At 42.4% G+C, this 16,944-nt stretch overlaps 1 protein-coding gene across 1 annotated transcript; it reads right to left on the bottom strand.

Annotated features, from left to right (window-relative positions):
- Nucleotides 1-207: 207 nt before the first annotated feature.
- Nucleotides 208-9,682, bottom strand: CLEC3A (C-type lectin domain family 3 member A). The gene is made up of 3 exons (XM_055299640.1): nt 9,487-9,682; nt 4,123-4,206; nt 208-1,851 (listed from the first exon to the last, which is right to left on the bottom strand). The coding sequence occupies exons 1-3, from the start codon at nt 9,599-9,601 to the stop codon at nt 1,457-1,459; spliced, it is 594 nt and encodes a 197-aa protein (XP_055155615.1). The 5' UTR covers nt 9,602-9,682; the 3' UTR covers nt 208-1,456.
- Nucleotides 9,683-16,944: the final 7,262 nt, after the last annotated feature.

Genomic DNA, 16,944 nt, shown 5'->3' with positions numbered 1-16,944 from the left:
CTGCGCCCAGCCTCTGCAGGTAAAATTTTTTAAAAGTTTCCCTCCTCTAGCCAGACCATACCTCTTCCTTGCCAGGTAAAATTGTTCTCTGAGTATATCCGAATCACCAGTTTGATTAAATTCAGGGTAATTCCCCTCAAACTTTGCCAAGTTTAATATAAACCAACATAGTTTGAATAACTGTAATTAACACTCGAACACATTTTCTATTGATTAGAATTCAGGGTTTATTATTGAGCAATGAAAAGAGCTAAAACTTAATTCCAAGCATGTATAGTTGAAGTTTGCAAAGTGGGATATTGTTCACAAAACACATTCAATGTTTAAAAACTATTTTTTTGAAGAACAGAATATATTTAAAATTGTTTGCTTCTAAATAGCCCATTTCCCTCCAAGTCTAAACGTTGTAATTTAATATTAAGCAACGAAGTTATTTTGTACAATCTAGTTAAACAAGCAGAATAGCACTTGGCAGAATAAAAAATTGCATAGACGTATGCAGTTTTCCAAGATAGCATTCTTTAAATTCAGTTTTCAGCTTTCAAAGATCGGTTGCCCATAATAGACTTAAATATTATAATGATGGCTAAAAAAAAAATACGTTTCCTTTTTTACATTTTTGTATACTTAAGTCCACTCTCAATCTCATAAAAGATGAGAGTAAGAATGCTAAAGCAAAATAAATGTAGATTCTTTTTTTCTATTTCCCTTTATCATGCAATCTGCTTCTTTGATCTGCCTTAGGATTACCCATTTAAGTTAGAGGTTGTAATGCAGTGGTGGGAGTGAAAATTGATCACATATGCACCTTGTCATTTCCTTTCAAATTGCGGTTGGAAACTTCCAGAAAATGGGTAGGCATGCAGGAAAAAAAAAATCAGAACCTCTTCAGGGATTTGTGTTCTGATATGGCAGACAAGATACAAGTCCCACCAGGAGATGGAGCAATTCAAAAAAAGGGTAATGGGCTAACAAGGTATTATTGCCAGCATGGGACAGAATGAGCAACAGGCTATAAAGTTTTTGGATTATATAGCCCCTAGAGTCTCTGATTTAGGGAATTCTTGTTAATAAAATATACGCTAAACTTCCAAGGGAAAATCTTTCAGGTAGCCTAAGCTTGCTTTTCCGGAGTGATGAGATGCATTGCTACTGTGATTTTTTGAAAACAGACTCGGTTTATACAAGTCAGAAAGACTAGAGAGAAAGATTTTAGTCTGTTTAGCAGGAGCCATTTTATCTCCGTGCACATGGATCAATATTTCTGATCCCCTATACCCCAGGAAGGGCAAAATCCCAAAGAAATATGTTAGCAAAATTGGCTGACGCTGTCATATTGCTATGGACGTTGATCTTGTGTTGCAATTTTTTGATAAGTAAAAATTACAATCTTCTTAGAGATCATCAACCTATAAGTTATGATGAATCTTGCTTGGAGGACACATTGCAGAAAGGCCTATTGAGGGATGCTGAACTCGCATATGTACCTCTTGCTGCTGCGACAGGCCTCGTCACTCCACTTGCCCTGAGCTGATTGGGAGAACAGGACACAGTTTTCCCGCTTGCCACCGTTAGGCTGTGCACGGTCCCAGTTGAGGAAGGAGATAGCCACTCCATTGACATCAACAAACTTGCCTTCCGTGACCATGTCATTGATGCCCAGCCAAAAGTCATTGACACCTGGCAGACTCCTTTTCCCATAGTCTCGGAGGGCGTTGATTTCGTCGGAGTTCCTGGGGATAACCAGGATTCCTCCTTTGGAAATGCAGTCTTCGTTGGCCTCATGGAAATGCTTCAAACCTTCTGAAGCAAGGTAGCATTTCTTGTGAACTTTAGTGCCTCGGAGACAGACTGTGAAGATGTGAAATTTAACATATGAAGATGCATTTTGAGTATATTATGACTAGGGCTGGACTTGGCAAATAGCAATAAGTATTTGTGGAATGAAGTATGATAATGATGAGACAACGATTACAATTTTCTATGTGCCCGACAACATACCTTTACATAAATTAAGTCACATAATCTTGACAACCCCATGAAGTTGCATTTTATTACCCCTATTTTACATATCAGGATATTTAGGCTTAGAGAAGTTGTTACTTGTAACACCTTAGCATTTTTCTTTTCTTTTTTTTTTTTTTTTGAGATGGAGTCTCGCTCTGTCGCCCAGGCTGGAGTGCAGTGGCGCGATCTCGGCTCACTGCAAGCTCCGCCTCCCGGATTCACGCCATTCTCCTGCCTCAGCCTCCCGAGTAGCTGGGACTACAGGCACCCGCCACCACGGCCAGCTAATTTTTTGTATTTTTCGTAGAGACGGGGTTTCACCGTGTTAGCCAGGATGGTCTCCATCTCCTGACCTCATGATCTGCCCGCCTCGGCCTCCCAAAGTGCTGGGATTACAGGCGTGAGCCATGGCGCCCAGCCACATTTTTTTAAATGAAGTAATTTTTGCAGCATGTGAGATCACAGCTACCCAAACGCTGGTCTGCCCTATCCCAAGACATGGCCTTAAACCTCATGCTGTTCTGATATATACATGCTGGGTACTCTGTGTAGCTCCATTTATGTGCTGGATTTCTTTGGGAGTTTTGGAACTAGATGGTATTTAATATTTATTTTTAAAAAAATGCTGGATGTGGTGGCTCACACCTACAATCCCAGCACTTAGGGAGGCAGAGGCGGGCAGATCACAAGGTCAAGAGTTCAAGACTAGTCTGGCCAACATAGTGAAACCCCGTTTGTACTAAAAATACAAAAAATTAGCTGCATGGGGTGGTGTGTGCCTATAATCCCAGCTGCTCGGGAGGCTGAAGCAGGAGAATCATGCGAACCTGGGAGGCAGAGGTTGCAGTGAGCTGAGATTGCACCATTGTACTCCAGCCCGGGCGACAGTGCAAGACTCCTTCTCTCAAAAATAAATAAATTAATTAATGAATTAAATTCTAGTTTTGCGTGTGGAGAGACAGAGGTTTTCTTAAGCAGATAACTGAGCCTTGGTAATATAGTTTAGATTATTCAGGATAAACCAAGCATAAAGATAGTTTTAGGCCATAGCATTGGAGAGTCAGGCCTCAGAGCCCGTAGTGCCTGGGTTTAGGTCTCATCTCCAACGTTTAACTAGCTGTGTATGTCTTGAACAAATTACTTACCTTCTTTGTGCCTCACTTTCCTGATCTGTAAAATCAGGATCATGATAGCTTAAGTTGCTGGAGGATTAATGGATTTGTGTTTATAAAGAATTTCTAGTACCTGACCGTGGGTAAAGGATGAACAAAACTCACCTGCATAAGCATTTGACTGTCTTTTAACTTTCTAATTCTGTTCCCCCGGAAACCTGATAAAGGGAGTGTGTCACCCTTGTTACTAGACAACATTGTTTGTGGTAAAAATGACCCCAGGTTGGTAACAGGCATCCGGCCTGGGAGTTATGAATACTTGATGGAAAGCCATAACTTCAGTCTTCCCTGAAGGCAGTAACTTGTAATGAGGTAGGTCTCTTGTGAGGACCAACACCCTGCTTTTGAAATTGCTACAAAGGATATTAGCTCCTTGGGGGATGAGCCTTGTAAACCAGGGCTGTTTCCGAACCTGCCCACATGGCTCGCTTCCTCACCCCATGGAGAATAGCTCCTGGGTAGTAGCGCATGTGGCTGCATAATTGTGGAAAGGAACACTGGCGCTGCCCTGTTGGCAAGCTGCGGTTCTAACCCATGTCCTTCCAGCATCTTAGGCTGGGTGTGGCCCGAGTGAGTCCTGGCGGCCTGATAGGCACTTAGCTATCATCCAATAAATGCTAATCATTTTAGTCATTTCATACTTGCTTCATTCTGTTTCACTACTCTTTAGACAATAAGTATGGACTGACTTTTCAAATGTATTCCTGAACTACTTATTTTTATTTCTTTACCACCCATATATAGGAGAATGGGGTTGTAAACGAAGCTGATTTCCTAAAACAATCATCTCCCAGCATTGGGGATAATCCCAATTACCCCCAATGGCCTATTGGCCACATTGTTGATTTGTAAATGTTTCTTTTAAAAAGCTGTTCCCCAGAAATTGACCCAGAAATTTTCCTGTCTCCTTTGGGACAAGGCACTGAGAAGGTCTGCACCTTACCTGTCTGCAGGGCTTGCATCTCCTTCAAGGCATTGACTTCTGTCCAGAGCTTTTCAATTTGTGTCTTCAGATCTCCATCCTTGTCTGGGGAAAATTTTAGGGTGGGATGGGGTAGGTGGATGAAAAGCATATGATTAAAATAAAATCAAGGTTTGGAATGTAGGACCCGAGGCAATAGTGGTTTTGGTGAACCTGAGCCTAGTGTATACAAAAAATAATGCGTGAAAATAACTTGGGGTTGGCGAAGTGGCTCACGCCTGTAATCCCAGCACTTTGGGAGGCCAAGGCGGGTGGATCACTTGAGGCCAGGAGTTCAAGATCAGCCTGGCCAACATAGCAAAACCCTGTCTCTACTGAAAGTATAAAAATTAGCTGGCTGTGGTGTTGAGTGCCTGTAATTCCAGCTATTTGGGAAGGTGAGGCATGGGAATTGCTTCAACTTGAGAGGCAGAGGTTGCAGTGAGCAGAGATCGTGGCTCTGCACTCCAGCCTTGGTGAGGGAGTGAAACTCTGTCTGAAAAAAAAACCAAACAAACAAACAAAAGACGATGAAAGAAGGAAAGGAGGAAGGAAAAAAAGAAAAAGAAAATAACTTGGACAGTAAGATTCCTAAGAGCTTCATGGCGATCATAATTCTAGAAGGTCCTTCTGTGAGATGAGGCTCCTTCTGTCTCTCCAGTCCCATCCTTTGACTTTAGACTTGTTGACTTTGAGGGTCATCTGAGAATGAGCTCGATGTCATCTTTCCTGTGTGTTCCTTCTGCTAGGATCACTCTTGCTCCAGCGCTTGCCTGTATTCTTAGCAAGCTTAAATATCTCCTCTTCTGAGAAGGCTTTCCTGGTTATCCTATTATTTAGTATCCCTTCTGCTAATCTTTCGTTGAAACTTATTTTTCTTCATTCTCTGGTCTCAGTTCACATTTTATTTTATTCCATATTTTATAGAGTATTCTCTATATTTTCTATTCTTTATTTTGCCTTATTTCATCTGCCTTATTATTCTTGGTGCTTCTGATGCTTAACATGATGCTTGGCACATAATAGGTGTTCATAATATAGTCTAGTGAATACACACTTTATGGTATACAAAATTGTTTTCACTTGCTCTTCAAACATAGCTACGAAGGGAGAAAAATTGGATTCCCATTGAAGAATGAGGACAAGTCCAATGAGAGTGTGTCGAAAGATACATGGCAGAATTCATACTCTGACTGATTTGGGTCCCCATGTCCCCTGTCCCCAGTGTTCCTACTCAACCCATGCCTCAGGTATGGTGGCTACCAGCAGGGTTAAGTGCTAAAGGCTCATATAGAAATACGTCTATATTAGGTATTAGCAACTTAAGTCTTGTATGTTCCCGGATGAGGCTAAAGGATCTTTATAGCTGTCCTTGACCAATCTTGGCTATACGTAAGTGGCAGAAAACAAGCAACCTTGTCTAAATTGAAATTTCAGGCGTAATAAGGATTCTCTTAGAGACTGGCAGCTTGTGAGGTCTTCGAAAGCAGGAATTATAAATCATAATAAAAATTATTAAAAGCCTCCATACTGTTTGTCAGAGATCAATTCTTCCAGTAGTGTTTTGAGAGAGACACTATCACTGTCTCCATTCTGCTGAAGAAATAGAGTCCCAGAAAGCTGAATTCACCTGCTGAAAGTCACCCAGCTAGTAAAGTGCAGAATTGGGATTTGAATTTGCCCGGCTCCCGGCCTGTTCTCTTTTCATCCCTCTTACCTGCTTCTGCACAGCGATTGCCTCTACCTTCTTGGTCCTGAGCACATGGCCCCAGACAGAGAAGATACTTAAAGCTTGGTATGAACTGTCCCCAGCTGCTGCTTTGTGAGGATGACATGGAGGGAGTCTATGTTCTGTATTGGATTTTTCAGGACAGTCTAAAATTCACATGTGCTAATTCACTGTCCCCTTAAACATGTGCTTCATAATCCAGATGTTTCCTCTTTTGGGTTAGGAAGCTGTCTTCTGGAATATCCAGGGGTGGCCCCTGCCTCTGTTTTACTTAATGCTACATATCAGTTCTCAAAGCATCCCACAGCTCAGCTCAGAACTACTATAACCCAAAGATTTTTGTCTACGTGACGATTTAATCCAGAAAAAACATAAGGGTGCGTTCAGAATGCAAATTCATCAGCTGGTGGGGGCCGAGCTTGCAAAGACTACTGAAGACTTGCTTCCAAGGTATAAGCTGTCACCTCTAAAAATGTCATCCCCCATCCCTCTGAGCTTCCTGCTCCATTCTCCTTAAATAAGTGGTCTGCACTGGGAGTTTGTAAACATTGTAATTAACATGAAGACACATGAATTGATATTAGGCTCCTGGGAGATGGTTATGAAATTCATTATCCAGGGACTGGGCTATAGCTTCCATCCTTTGTACCTGATGTAGATGTCTTTCGTGTACAACAAACAAAGGGAATATGTAGAACAACTACTGAGCTGTGAAAGTCATATTTTATTCATGAATGCAACACATAATTTGAGACCTATGAAGCAAGTACCAGAGAGATCTTGTGTTTGAAGCTAAATTATTCAATTGCTGTTTTGTGTCCCCCGGAAGGCTCCCTTTCATTTTATTGTTGCTCTCCAGAGGTAGACATAGTGTAGAAACACAAAAATCATTCCCAGAAGACATGGCCAGTAAAACCATTACATGATGTTGGGTTGTCAAAGTATATGGGAATGGGCACTCCCATACACAGAAGATGGATTGGTGTTATCATTTGGAGGGACAATTAGAAAGTATAATTAACCTGCAATTTTACTTCTGGAAATGTCTCATAACATCCTAACATGGGGAGCAATATGTGTGCAAAGCAGTTACTTGGGGTTATTGAATCAAAAAGAGATGTATTGGGAGAGATCAGATTAAGTGATGACCCATCCAAAGAATGGAATATTATGCAGCTGTTAAAATGAATAAAGTATTGCTTATACTGGTAACTCTCCAAGGTTTAATAGATGAAATAAATTTATTTGCCTAGCCAAACATTCTGCATGGCCGGGTATGATGGCTCACGCCTGCAATCCCATCACCTGAGGTCAGGAGTTTGAGACTAGCCTGGCCAACGTGGTGAAACCCCATCTATACTAAAAAATATGTGTGTACAAATATCACCTGGGTATGGTGGCGAGCACCTGTAGTCCCAGCTACTTGAGAGGCTGAGGCACTAGAATTGTTTGAACCTGGTGGGTAGAGGTTGCAGTGAGCCGAGATCACACCACTGCACTCCAGCCTGGGTGACAGAGTGAGACTCTGTCTCAAAACAAACAACCCTACAAAAAACAAAGCACAAAACTTCTGGGAATAGTATTACCTGATAGTTAATAATGGATAATTTTGTGGTGAGGATTGGGAGAGAAAAGATGGCTTTCACTTTTGATCTCGTAAACACTGGTATTATTATATTTCAAGGTACTTAAACTGTTTTAAAAGTATATGGATGGGTGGGGATATAATCGCTTGACCAGTTTAGGTTTATTGCTTCACCTACTGTAGAATCTACTTTCTTGGACCTAATGGCAAAAAGTAGCAAAAACTATATTGGGGGAATGACGTTTAAGAGGTGTGTACCCAGGCAGTTTTTTTTTTTTTTTAAAACATTTGCATGCACACGAGGTTATGAGGGAGAGAGTGGGGAAGAAGGGGGTAAAGAAGTGGGAAAGAAGGTGGGGAGAGAGAAGAGAGTGGAAGGAGGAAGAGGAGGGAGGCCCCTGGATAACCTGGATGTGACCTAAGCTGCAATTACTTCAGAAACACCCACACAGCACCCACATGCACATGCAGTCACATTCAGACCCTCTTCACACATTCCTACTGGGTGATCACCACTCTCACGAGGAGTGCCACTCCATCCAGGGGTGAAGAAACGCTGGCTACAGAAATGTGCCACATCACCCAGTATCTTCTCTCTCCCCCCTCCTTTTGATATCATCTTTAGCAATATGTTCCATCTACTCATGAGAAATATTTTAATCTTTCACTGAAAGAAGTACAGTATTTTGTAAGGAAAAAAGATTCCACTTAAGAAACCTCGCACTAGCCGGGTGCGGTGGCTCACGCCTGTAGTCCCAGCACTTTGGGAGGTCGAGGCTGACGAATCACGAGGTCAGGAGATTGAGATCATCCTGGCTAACACAGTGAAACCTCGTCTCTCCTAAAAATACAAAAAAATTAGCCGAGCATGGTGGCGGGCACCTGTAGTCCCAGCTACTTGGGAGGCTGAGGCAGGAGAATGGCGTGAACCCAGGAGGTGGAGGTTGCAGTGAGACAAGATTGTGCCACTGCCCTCCAGCCTGGGCGACAGAGCGAGACTGTCTCAAAAAAAAAAAAAAAAACAACCTTGCACCAGACCTTAATTTTGTAAATAAATGTCCCTGAAAAATGGTAGTGTATAATCATTAAAGCACAAGACCCCTTTTTACCCCCCAGCCATCTGTCATGTCAAATAGACTTTAACCTTGTTGAAATTTGTGTGTGTGTTGTTACTAATGAAGTGAAAATAAGGAAATAAAGTCAGAATCTGAAATATCCTGAAATGAAAATGATGCAGAGGATGTGATAAAACATGACCCTGTGTCTTGTTTTTTTCTTTTGCTTAGATTTCAACATATTGCAAACACCTCACTATCGTCATTGCTCTTTTCGGTTTCTTTAACCTGTTAACCCAATTCAAGTCACTCATTTGAGGTTGCCGGGAGATTCAATTTTGTATCACAATGCCTTCAAATACTAGATGACTTTGCATATTGATTTTTTTAAGTTGGAGAGATTCAATGTCTCTGACATGAAAAAGTTTAAATATATGGTATAGGTTGTCCTTATGCTGCCAAGGATATGGAAATACAGCTAATGATAACTAATGACAAAACAGGAAGTCACAATTACCAAAAGCTCTATCCTCTGCTATGCATTCAATAAGATTATAGTTATCTTAAAATATAACTGAATTGAGTTAGTCAATATCTACTAGTGAAACAGTTTGCTCTGTTAATACACTCCTCTTGCCCCATATTAATAACACCAGGTGTTCAGATAGCCAGGTGAGCTTTCTCTGAAGCACATTCTATTTAAGCCCACCTAACAAAAAATATACAACACAGAATTCTTATCAAATTTTTTCCCTGTTTTTTTTTTTTTTTTTTTAAACCCAGCAGCCTTGTTACTTTAAAATAAAGTATCCCAGAGAATTAAAAGTTCACTTAATCCCCTGAAATGCCATATAGGGATGATGGTATGGTGCCATCACCAAAGACAGTCTCCTGGGGGAGTTTGGAAATTAACATTGTCTAGCACCTCCCCACACTGTGTAAGCCTAGAATTTTGCTTGACTGAGAAGCCCCGTTACCTCTCACTCGACGTTTGCTGTGCTTCCTGGCCTTTAATCTGGACGTGTGGCTGGTGGTCTGGTCCAGGAGTAAGGTGATCACCAGGATGCAAATTACAAGTCCATTCTTTGCCATGGCTCTGTGGCAAGCCTGCTGAGCCACGTTGCCAGCCCCTCTAAAGCAGCTATGGAGAAGTAGACTACACAGCTACATCTTGCTCTGGGATGCCTGGGGCTGGCTTATAAAAGTGAGCTTCGGAGGTTGGCTGGAATCCTGCTGACGAAATGTTTGAATGCCTCTGCTGGCCACACCATAAGTCTCCTCTTGTTTTTGTGCCTCATGTTAGGCTATTTATTTAATTTCTGCTGCATTTCCTAGTGATTTGCCTTTTTGGAGTGTGTCAAAGTTAACTACAGGTTTTGCCTGCTTTCTTTTTTTAAATTTAAACTCTGAGAAGCTTGGGGTCTTTGTTGAAAAATTCTTTGATTTGGAACTCTGAAATTCACTAAATGTTCTGGAAAATTGATTCAATTTAGTTTTCAGGGCAAAAAAAAAAAAAAAATTGCAGAAAAAGGAAAGTTACTGTGTGTGTTTGTGTGTGTGATACCACAGCACCATTCATTTAAGCCAGCGTGTCTACTCACACTCACGTATCCGCACAGCTCAAGTGTAGCTTGGAAGTAGTTTTCTCAGTGGGATTTATGGAGATTGCGGAAATAGATACTCGGTGATAAAATATACAGCTTTCCTCCATTAGGATTTTGTGGACTCATCAATAATTACTTTCTTGGGGCCGGGTGTGGTGGCTCATGCCTGTAGTCCCAGTGGGAGGCTGAAGTGGGTGGATCCTTTGAGGTCAGGAGTTCGAGACCAGCCTGGACAACATGGCAAAACACTGTCTCTACAAAAAATAAAACAAATTCGTCAGGCATGGTGGCACACACTTGTAGTGCCAGCTACCGGGGAGGTTGAGGTGTAAGAATCACCGGAGCCCAGGAGTTGGAGATCACTGCACTCCAGCCTAGGCAAATTGCTTTCTTGGATTTCCTTCACTACCACCATACTAGAGAACTTCTAGAGTGAAAAGAAAATTTTAAAAAGTGAGCTATTTCCATTAGAATAAGAATTAATGTAATAGATCAGTAGCTATTTTTTCAGGTCCTCACCAATCATTTTTCCTTGAACACATTAAACAACACTTTCAAGTACATGATGCAATAACAGAGAAACCTAGTGAGAGACTTGCCGGGCGTGGTGGCTCATGCCTGTAATCCAAGCACTTTGGGTCGCTGAGGTGGGTGGATCACTTGAGGTCAACAGTTTGAGACCAGCCTGGCCAACATGGTGAAACCCCGTCTCTACTAAAAAACGCAAAAAAATTAGTTGGGCATGGTGGCAGGAGTCTGTAGTCCCAGCTGCTCTGGAGACTGAGGCAGGAGAATCACTTGAACTCAGAAGGCAGAAGTTACAGTGATCCGGGATTTTGTCACAACACTCCAGCCTGGGCGACAGAGCCAAACTCCTTCTCATATAAAAAATAAAAATAAGATAAAATTACTGTAATGAGAAACTCAATTATTCCTACCTTTAACCATAGGCTTTAAGGGCAAGTTGTGGGGAGCTGATAGGCTTTTGCATCAAAAGCAATGGACTTGCATTGCAGGAATAGCCAAGAGGAAGGAATTTAGACCCAGGGAAAGGCCTCCCTGTATTCCACATGGTTATTTGGCTGACCAGGTGCAGATGGAGGGCAGTGGTTGCAGATTTGGAAGGTCTGAAGGACCAAGCTCATTTTGTCTTCGTTTTTTCTTTGAGACAATACAGAAAGAATCAAGGAATGAGTGCTTCCTTCTGAATCTTGTGAGAAAAACCACTGTCTGTTTCATCTTCATTTCCTCCAAGTTAAAGCCATTCTGTAACCTACCAATATAGTAACACCATGGTAAGACCACTGATGTAGGAAAGTCCGACATGATTCAGCAAAGTAACTGTACAATTAAAGATTTGACCTCCGGTGTTGATTGTTTGTACTAACATGGGCAGTTAATGCATGGCCATTTGAGAACATCGTGAAGACAGGGTGAGCTCGGTTCATATCCTGCCACTTAGCTATGTGATCTCAGGCAAGTCAGTAAACCTATATAAGGCTTCTCTCATCTTAACAATGAGGGCTAGGAATGCTTATTTTACACGGCTGTTGGAAAGATTAAATGAGATAATGGCTGTGAAGCACTTAGCGCAATGTCCAGTATTTAATAATAAGATCCTTACCATTAATTACAATGGTACATACAGTTTATGGAATGCCATGTTTTTAGTCTTCACAGCAAGCCTGTGGGATAAGTAATAATATTATGTCCATTTTTTTTTTTTTTTTTTTTTGAGGCAGAGTCTCGCTCTGTTGCCCGGGCTGGAGTGCGGTGGCCCAATCTCGGCTCACTGCAAGCTCCATCTCCTGGGTTCATGCCATTCTCCTGCCTCAGCCTCCCAAGTAGCTGGGACTACAGGCACCCACCACGACGCCCAGCTAGTTTTTTTGGTATTTTTAGTAGAGATGGGGTTTCACCATGTTAGCCAGGATGGTCTCGATCTCCTGACCTTGTGATCCGCCTGCCTCAGCCTCCCAAAGTGCTGGGATTACAGGCGTAAGCCACCGTGCCCGGCCAATATTATCTCCATTTTAAAGGTGATTGAGCCTCAAAAGTTAAGTGGTTTTTGTCTAACTTCACTAAGATCTCAAGGAACTGAGTAGAAATTACAATCTAGTTTTTATTAACTCCAGAAGACCTGGGCTGTGAAAATGTGCTTTGGTTTGAACAGGGGAAAAGATCAATGATTTACAACTGATCTTACAATTCATCAAAAATTTTCTGTGCCATCTTCCTAAATCCTTAAAAAAAAATTTCAAGTTACGGGCCAGGTGTGGTGGCTCGTGCCTATAATCTTAGCACTTTGGGAGACCGAGGCAGGAGGACTGCTTGAGCCCAGGACTTTGAGACCAGCCTGGACAATATGATGAGATCCTGTCTCTACAAAAAACAAAAAAAATTAGCTGGGTGTGGTGGCACGTGCTCGTGGTCCCAGCTTGCTTAGGAGGCTGAAGTAGGAGGATGACCTGAGGCCAGGAAGTTGAGGCTACCGTAGCCTCAACCGTGGTGGCCCATGTTTGCATAGCTACACTCCAGCTTGGGCAACAAATCAAGACTTTGTCTCAAAACAACAAAATATCTTGAATTAATGTTGTGTATTTGTCACAACTGCTGAATGAATACTGATGTTAGTATTAACTGAGGTCCACAGGTTTCATTAGTGTTCATTTTGGTGGTATTCGTCCTGTAGGTTTGGACAAATGTATAGCGTCATACAGAATAGTTTCACTGAAACTATTAGCTATTAAGTATTCACTGGGATATTTAACCTATGCTTTTTGTTCTAATTAAATATTTGAGAATTCACCTCTTCCTCACTTCCAGTGCCTGGTGCTCCTCAGAACTCTCCTCTGGCTGCTCTAATTCCCTTATACTCTCCCTAGAAAACCTTAATTCTTCTCATGGCTTCAGAATGCTGTCTCTGGCTCCCGCGTCAGCCTCCCCAACTTGGAGCTCCTCCCTTCAGTCTCATATTTCCAATTGTCCATGTGACACTTAGAGTTCAACGTCTCAGACATTTCAAACCCATAATAGTCAAATATTGAATTCTAGCTGCTTCTCCCACTAATGACCTATGAACTTAAGTCTCATTCCTCCAGAGTCTTCCTTGTCATAGTTAATGTCTCTACCCACTCAATGGGCCAATTCAGAAACATGGGAGGCATTTATGAGGCCCCTGTCCTTGCACTCAACACCCTTCCCCACGACCTTGTCAGCAGCAAGTGCCCCCACATACATGTTGATTCATGACCTTTGTTCTTCACTCCTGCCATCATCATCCCATTCCAAGTGAAGAGCTCTTGTCCTAACCCATCCCAAATCAGCCCCTTTCCAATTCAAATGGATGCACCATGCGTCACTAATGAAATTGTCACTCACCTACTTGAAACCCTCCCAAATTTTCCATTGCATTTAAAATGAAACCCACATTGCTTATCATGATTGCTGAGGCCCTTTTACCTGGTTCTTCCTGGTGACTTGCTCCAGTTGCGAAGACCTTTTGCCATTTCTAAATCCTAAGTCTCTTTCCACTCCCCCACTGTGCTTTCTCTCATGGCTTTTCTGTCAGTCCACTCCATGCCTTCCCAAACTTGATATCTCGGTGTGCGATGTTTTGTATATGGCCAACTCCACCTTGTCCTTCAGGTCTGAACTGACATGCTACCTCCACAGAGATGCCTTCTCAATGTGCATAATCTAGAAAGGTCCTGCTCTGTGGTTCTCTATCAAAGTACCCTGGTTCCTTGATAGCCTTCATCACAATTTGGTTCTCATTTAAAGACTTATCTACTTAATTGATTTACTTGCTGGATGCTGGTCTGTAAACTCCTGCAGGGCAGGGGCTATGTCAGGTTAGTTCAACCATGCATGTGATATGACACATGGCACATAGTATTTGCTCAATAATTATTTATGAATGTGTGGCTGAACAGCTTTGCTTTTGCTTCCTTCCCTTCCCACCGCCTCTCTGAGGCAAAAAGGCATTTGGCCAACCAAGGAAAACAGCAATGCAACCCATGGAAGAGTAAAGGGACTGAGACCCATCTGTTGTACCAACACTTGGAGTCACACTAAGAAATCATCACACTCAGCGCTGGGGAAGCTCTGCTTGTCTTGTGGATTTTTGGCCCTGAGGCCAGACAGGGACGGAAGCTGTCCTTTAACTTGTCTTCCTCCTGTAGGAATTCCAACTCCAGCTTATCCCTCTTCAGGGAAAATGCAGAGAAAAAGAAGTAAACTAAATGGCTGACAGGATTGGCTAGGAGAAGAGGAAGTGGGATGAGGGTCTGTGGATAGCAATGGACCTCAGAACATTCTCAAGTGAAGGTTTTTTTCCCTGTCACAAATGCTGACGGACATCAGACATGGCCTTCTCATTTAGGTGAGCCTCTTCCCCTCATATCTTATCAGGAAATACACACGGGATGGCAGTGACCTGAAAAAAAATCACATAAAAAAAAAAAGAAATCACACACATCAAAGATAACAGGGCGGGGTGACCCCTGCCCCACCTTGTCCTTGGGGAAGGCAGGTCTCACTGTGTTATTGGAGGCTGAACAATTCATTTTTTGTAGAGCAGTATGATGTCACCAGCTTGTCTCCTGGGCTGGATCTGGGCTTCTGAAAGGACTATTTAAGAAGAAACACCACATTTATAGCCAGGGATAGACACTATAAAAATATTGCTTTTAGACAAAAAGTGTTTTGATGACAATTTTAAAACTGTCACCAGGGTTTCATTTTCTTTAATAAATGGCTGTTTGCAACACATTCACTGACCACCCTGTGCCATTGGTGTGTTTATTCCACCGGTTGCTATTTTAAAATTGCTCTAAGCTGTTTTCCAGAGTCTTGAATTCTAATAAACAAATCTATCCGGCCTCATGGTTATTTCTCCATGAATACTCAAGGCCAAGCGTGTATAAAGGCTGTGTTCAAAGGTTCCAGGGTGGCATGTAAAGGAAGTGATAGGACTGAACTTGGATATAGCACAAGGAAGGCTGAAATGCTTATAGGAAAGATTGGTTTCTGTATATGTGCAAAGCTTCCTTTGGCTTTCTACTTCCGTTTCTACTCTGGCTATTACTTGTAGCTGTGGCTGCCAAAAGTGTTAAAGAATTTACAGAAAGGGATGGTGACAGGTTTTAGGGAAGAGGATTAAGAGACTGCTAAATTAGAGCAGTGTCGCATATAGGCCAAGAACAAGAACTCTGATAGTTTGGGATTAAAGTCTCAGATCTGTTGTTTATCGCTTTTGCCTCAGGGGTTGGACTTCCTCATGTCTCTGAACCTTGATGTTCCGATCGATTTTTTGCAGACAGTTGAGGAAGCCAGAGCCTGTGTCTACAAGAGAGCCGTATCTCGTTACAGTAGGTGAACAATCAAAGGGTGTCTGGGTTTCCTTCACTACCATCATACAGGTACACAACCCATCACACTTGCGTAAGGTTCTCAGACTTGCCACTGCCCTGGCCCCAATCTCACAGATTTGGTTCCATGTGTACTCATGGTAAACACAGTTCTACTAGAGAACTTCTAAAACATGCACTTATTTTATATTACCCCCCACCCTTAGCCAAATATCTGGCCTTAGACATGCACATTGTCTTATTCTCTTCTGATTTTCTAGACCAGTGCTGTACAATAGAATTACTGGATGACCACATATGGCCAGCGGCTGCCATTCTCGATAGCATAGTTCTAGTGTCTAGCAAATGGACTAATGCTTAGGGGGACATTTTGTAGATGGGTATTATATAAAATAGTTCAACCAAGAGGTTTTACAGTCAATAGATAGGTGACTTACCTTCAATTCGTCTTATCCTAGGCACTGTGCTGGATTTTAAATGTAAATCTGGTACGGAAGCTGTTAATATCCTTGTCTTATAGAAGATGAGACCCAGGCTTAGTGAACTTTCTTAGACTTCTCAACTTCTAAGAGTTAGTTGGACTTGAGTCTCCCATATTGGGGCTTGGCTGGGGGTGCGGCCCACCTGGTGGTGAAGGGATATGGGGCTTCTTGGGCTTACCTAGGAGGTCATTGTGAAATTTCTGTTAAAGTCAGGGCAGCAAGATTAGAACAGCAGAATCTCAAGTTAAGGAAAGACTTGCAGTCATCAAGTTTGCGTTGATACTTGCATCCCTGATGCAACAACACCTGGCAAGTCTCTGAATATTGCCCATGATGGAAAATTGACTACCCAGCGGCAAGGCTGCTAGTTTTACTGCTAGAACATTGTGTCTTACCCAGAAGGCATTCCTCCTTCTCTTCTGCCTCCTTTACTGTCTTATTATGACCAGCCCTCTGTCTTGAAAACCTGTAAGGAAAGATACAGCCCCCAATTTAATTCACGAAGTTCCCCTGACATTGCTGTGCTTGACTTGCTCTGTTTCCACCACTTCCACCATTACTGTAAGCTCTTTGGGTTTTCGCTGCTTAGGTTACAGCTGCCTCTGCCTGCTTCCCTCTGGTTCTACTCTGTGCACATGGTTGTCACCTCTCTGAGCTGGTGTCTAATGTGTGATTTCATCTTAAACCAGCTCCCTTCCCTCTTCTAGGACTCATTGTTTTCCTGGCTCCTTCCCATCAGACATGATGCTGAGGCCACTGTATCCTTGGCCCCACACAGCCAGACACCTCACTTTTATACTTCCCAAAGCAACATGTAGTCGTGGAAAAATGCACAAATGACATCTCACAGACCTGGAGTTGAACTGCGGTGCTCTCGTTTGCCAGCTCTGTGATTTGGGCAAGCTCACTAACCTCTCTGAGCCTCACATTCCTCTATATTGGGGATCATAAAGACTATTTACCAGCAACGTTGGGGA

The sequence above is a fragment of the Symphalangus syndactylus genome, chromosome 11 (assembly GCF_028878055.3).
Source record: "Symphalangus syndactylus isolate Jambi chromosome 11, NHGRI_mSymSyn1-v2.1_pri, whole genome shotgun sequence".
Taxonomy (NCBI): domain Eukaryota; kingdom Metazoa; phylum Chordata; class Mammalia; order Primates; family Hylobatidae; genus Symphalangus; species Symphalangus syndactylus.
Note: the sequence above shows the minus strand (reverse complement) of the source record. Positions and strands in the feature narration are given on the sequence as shown.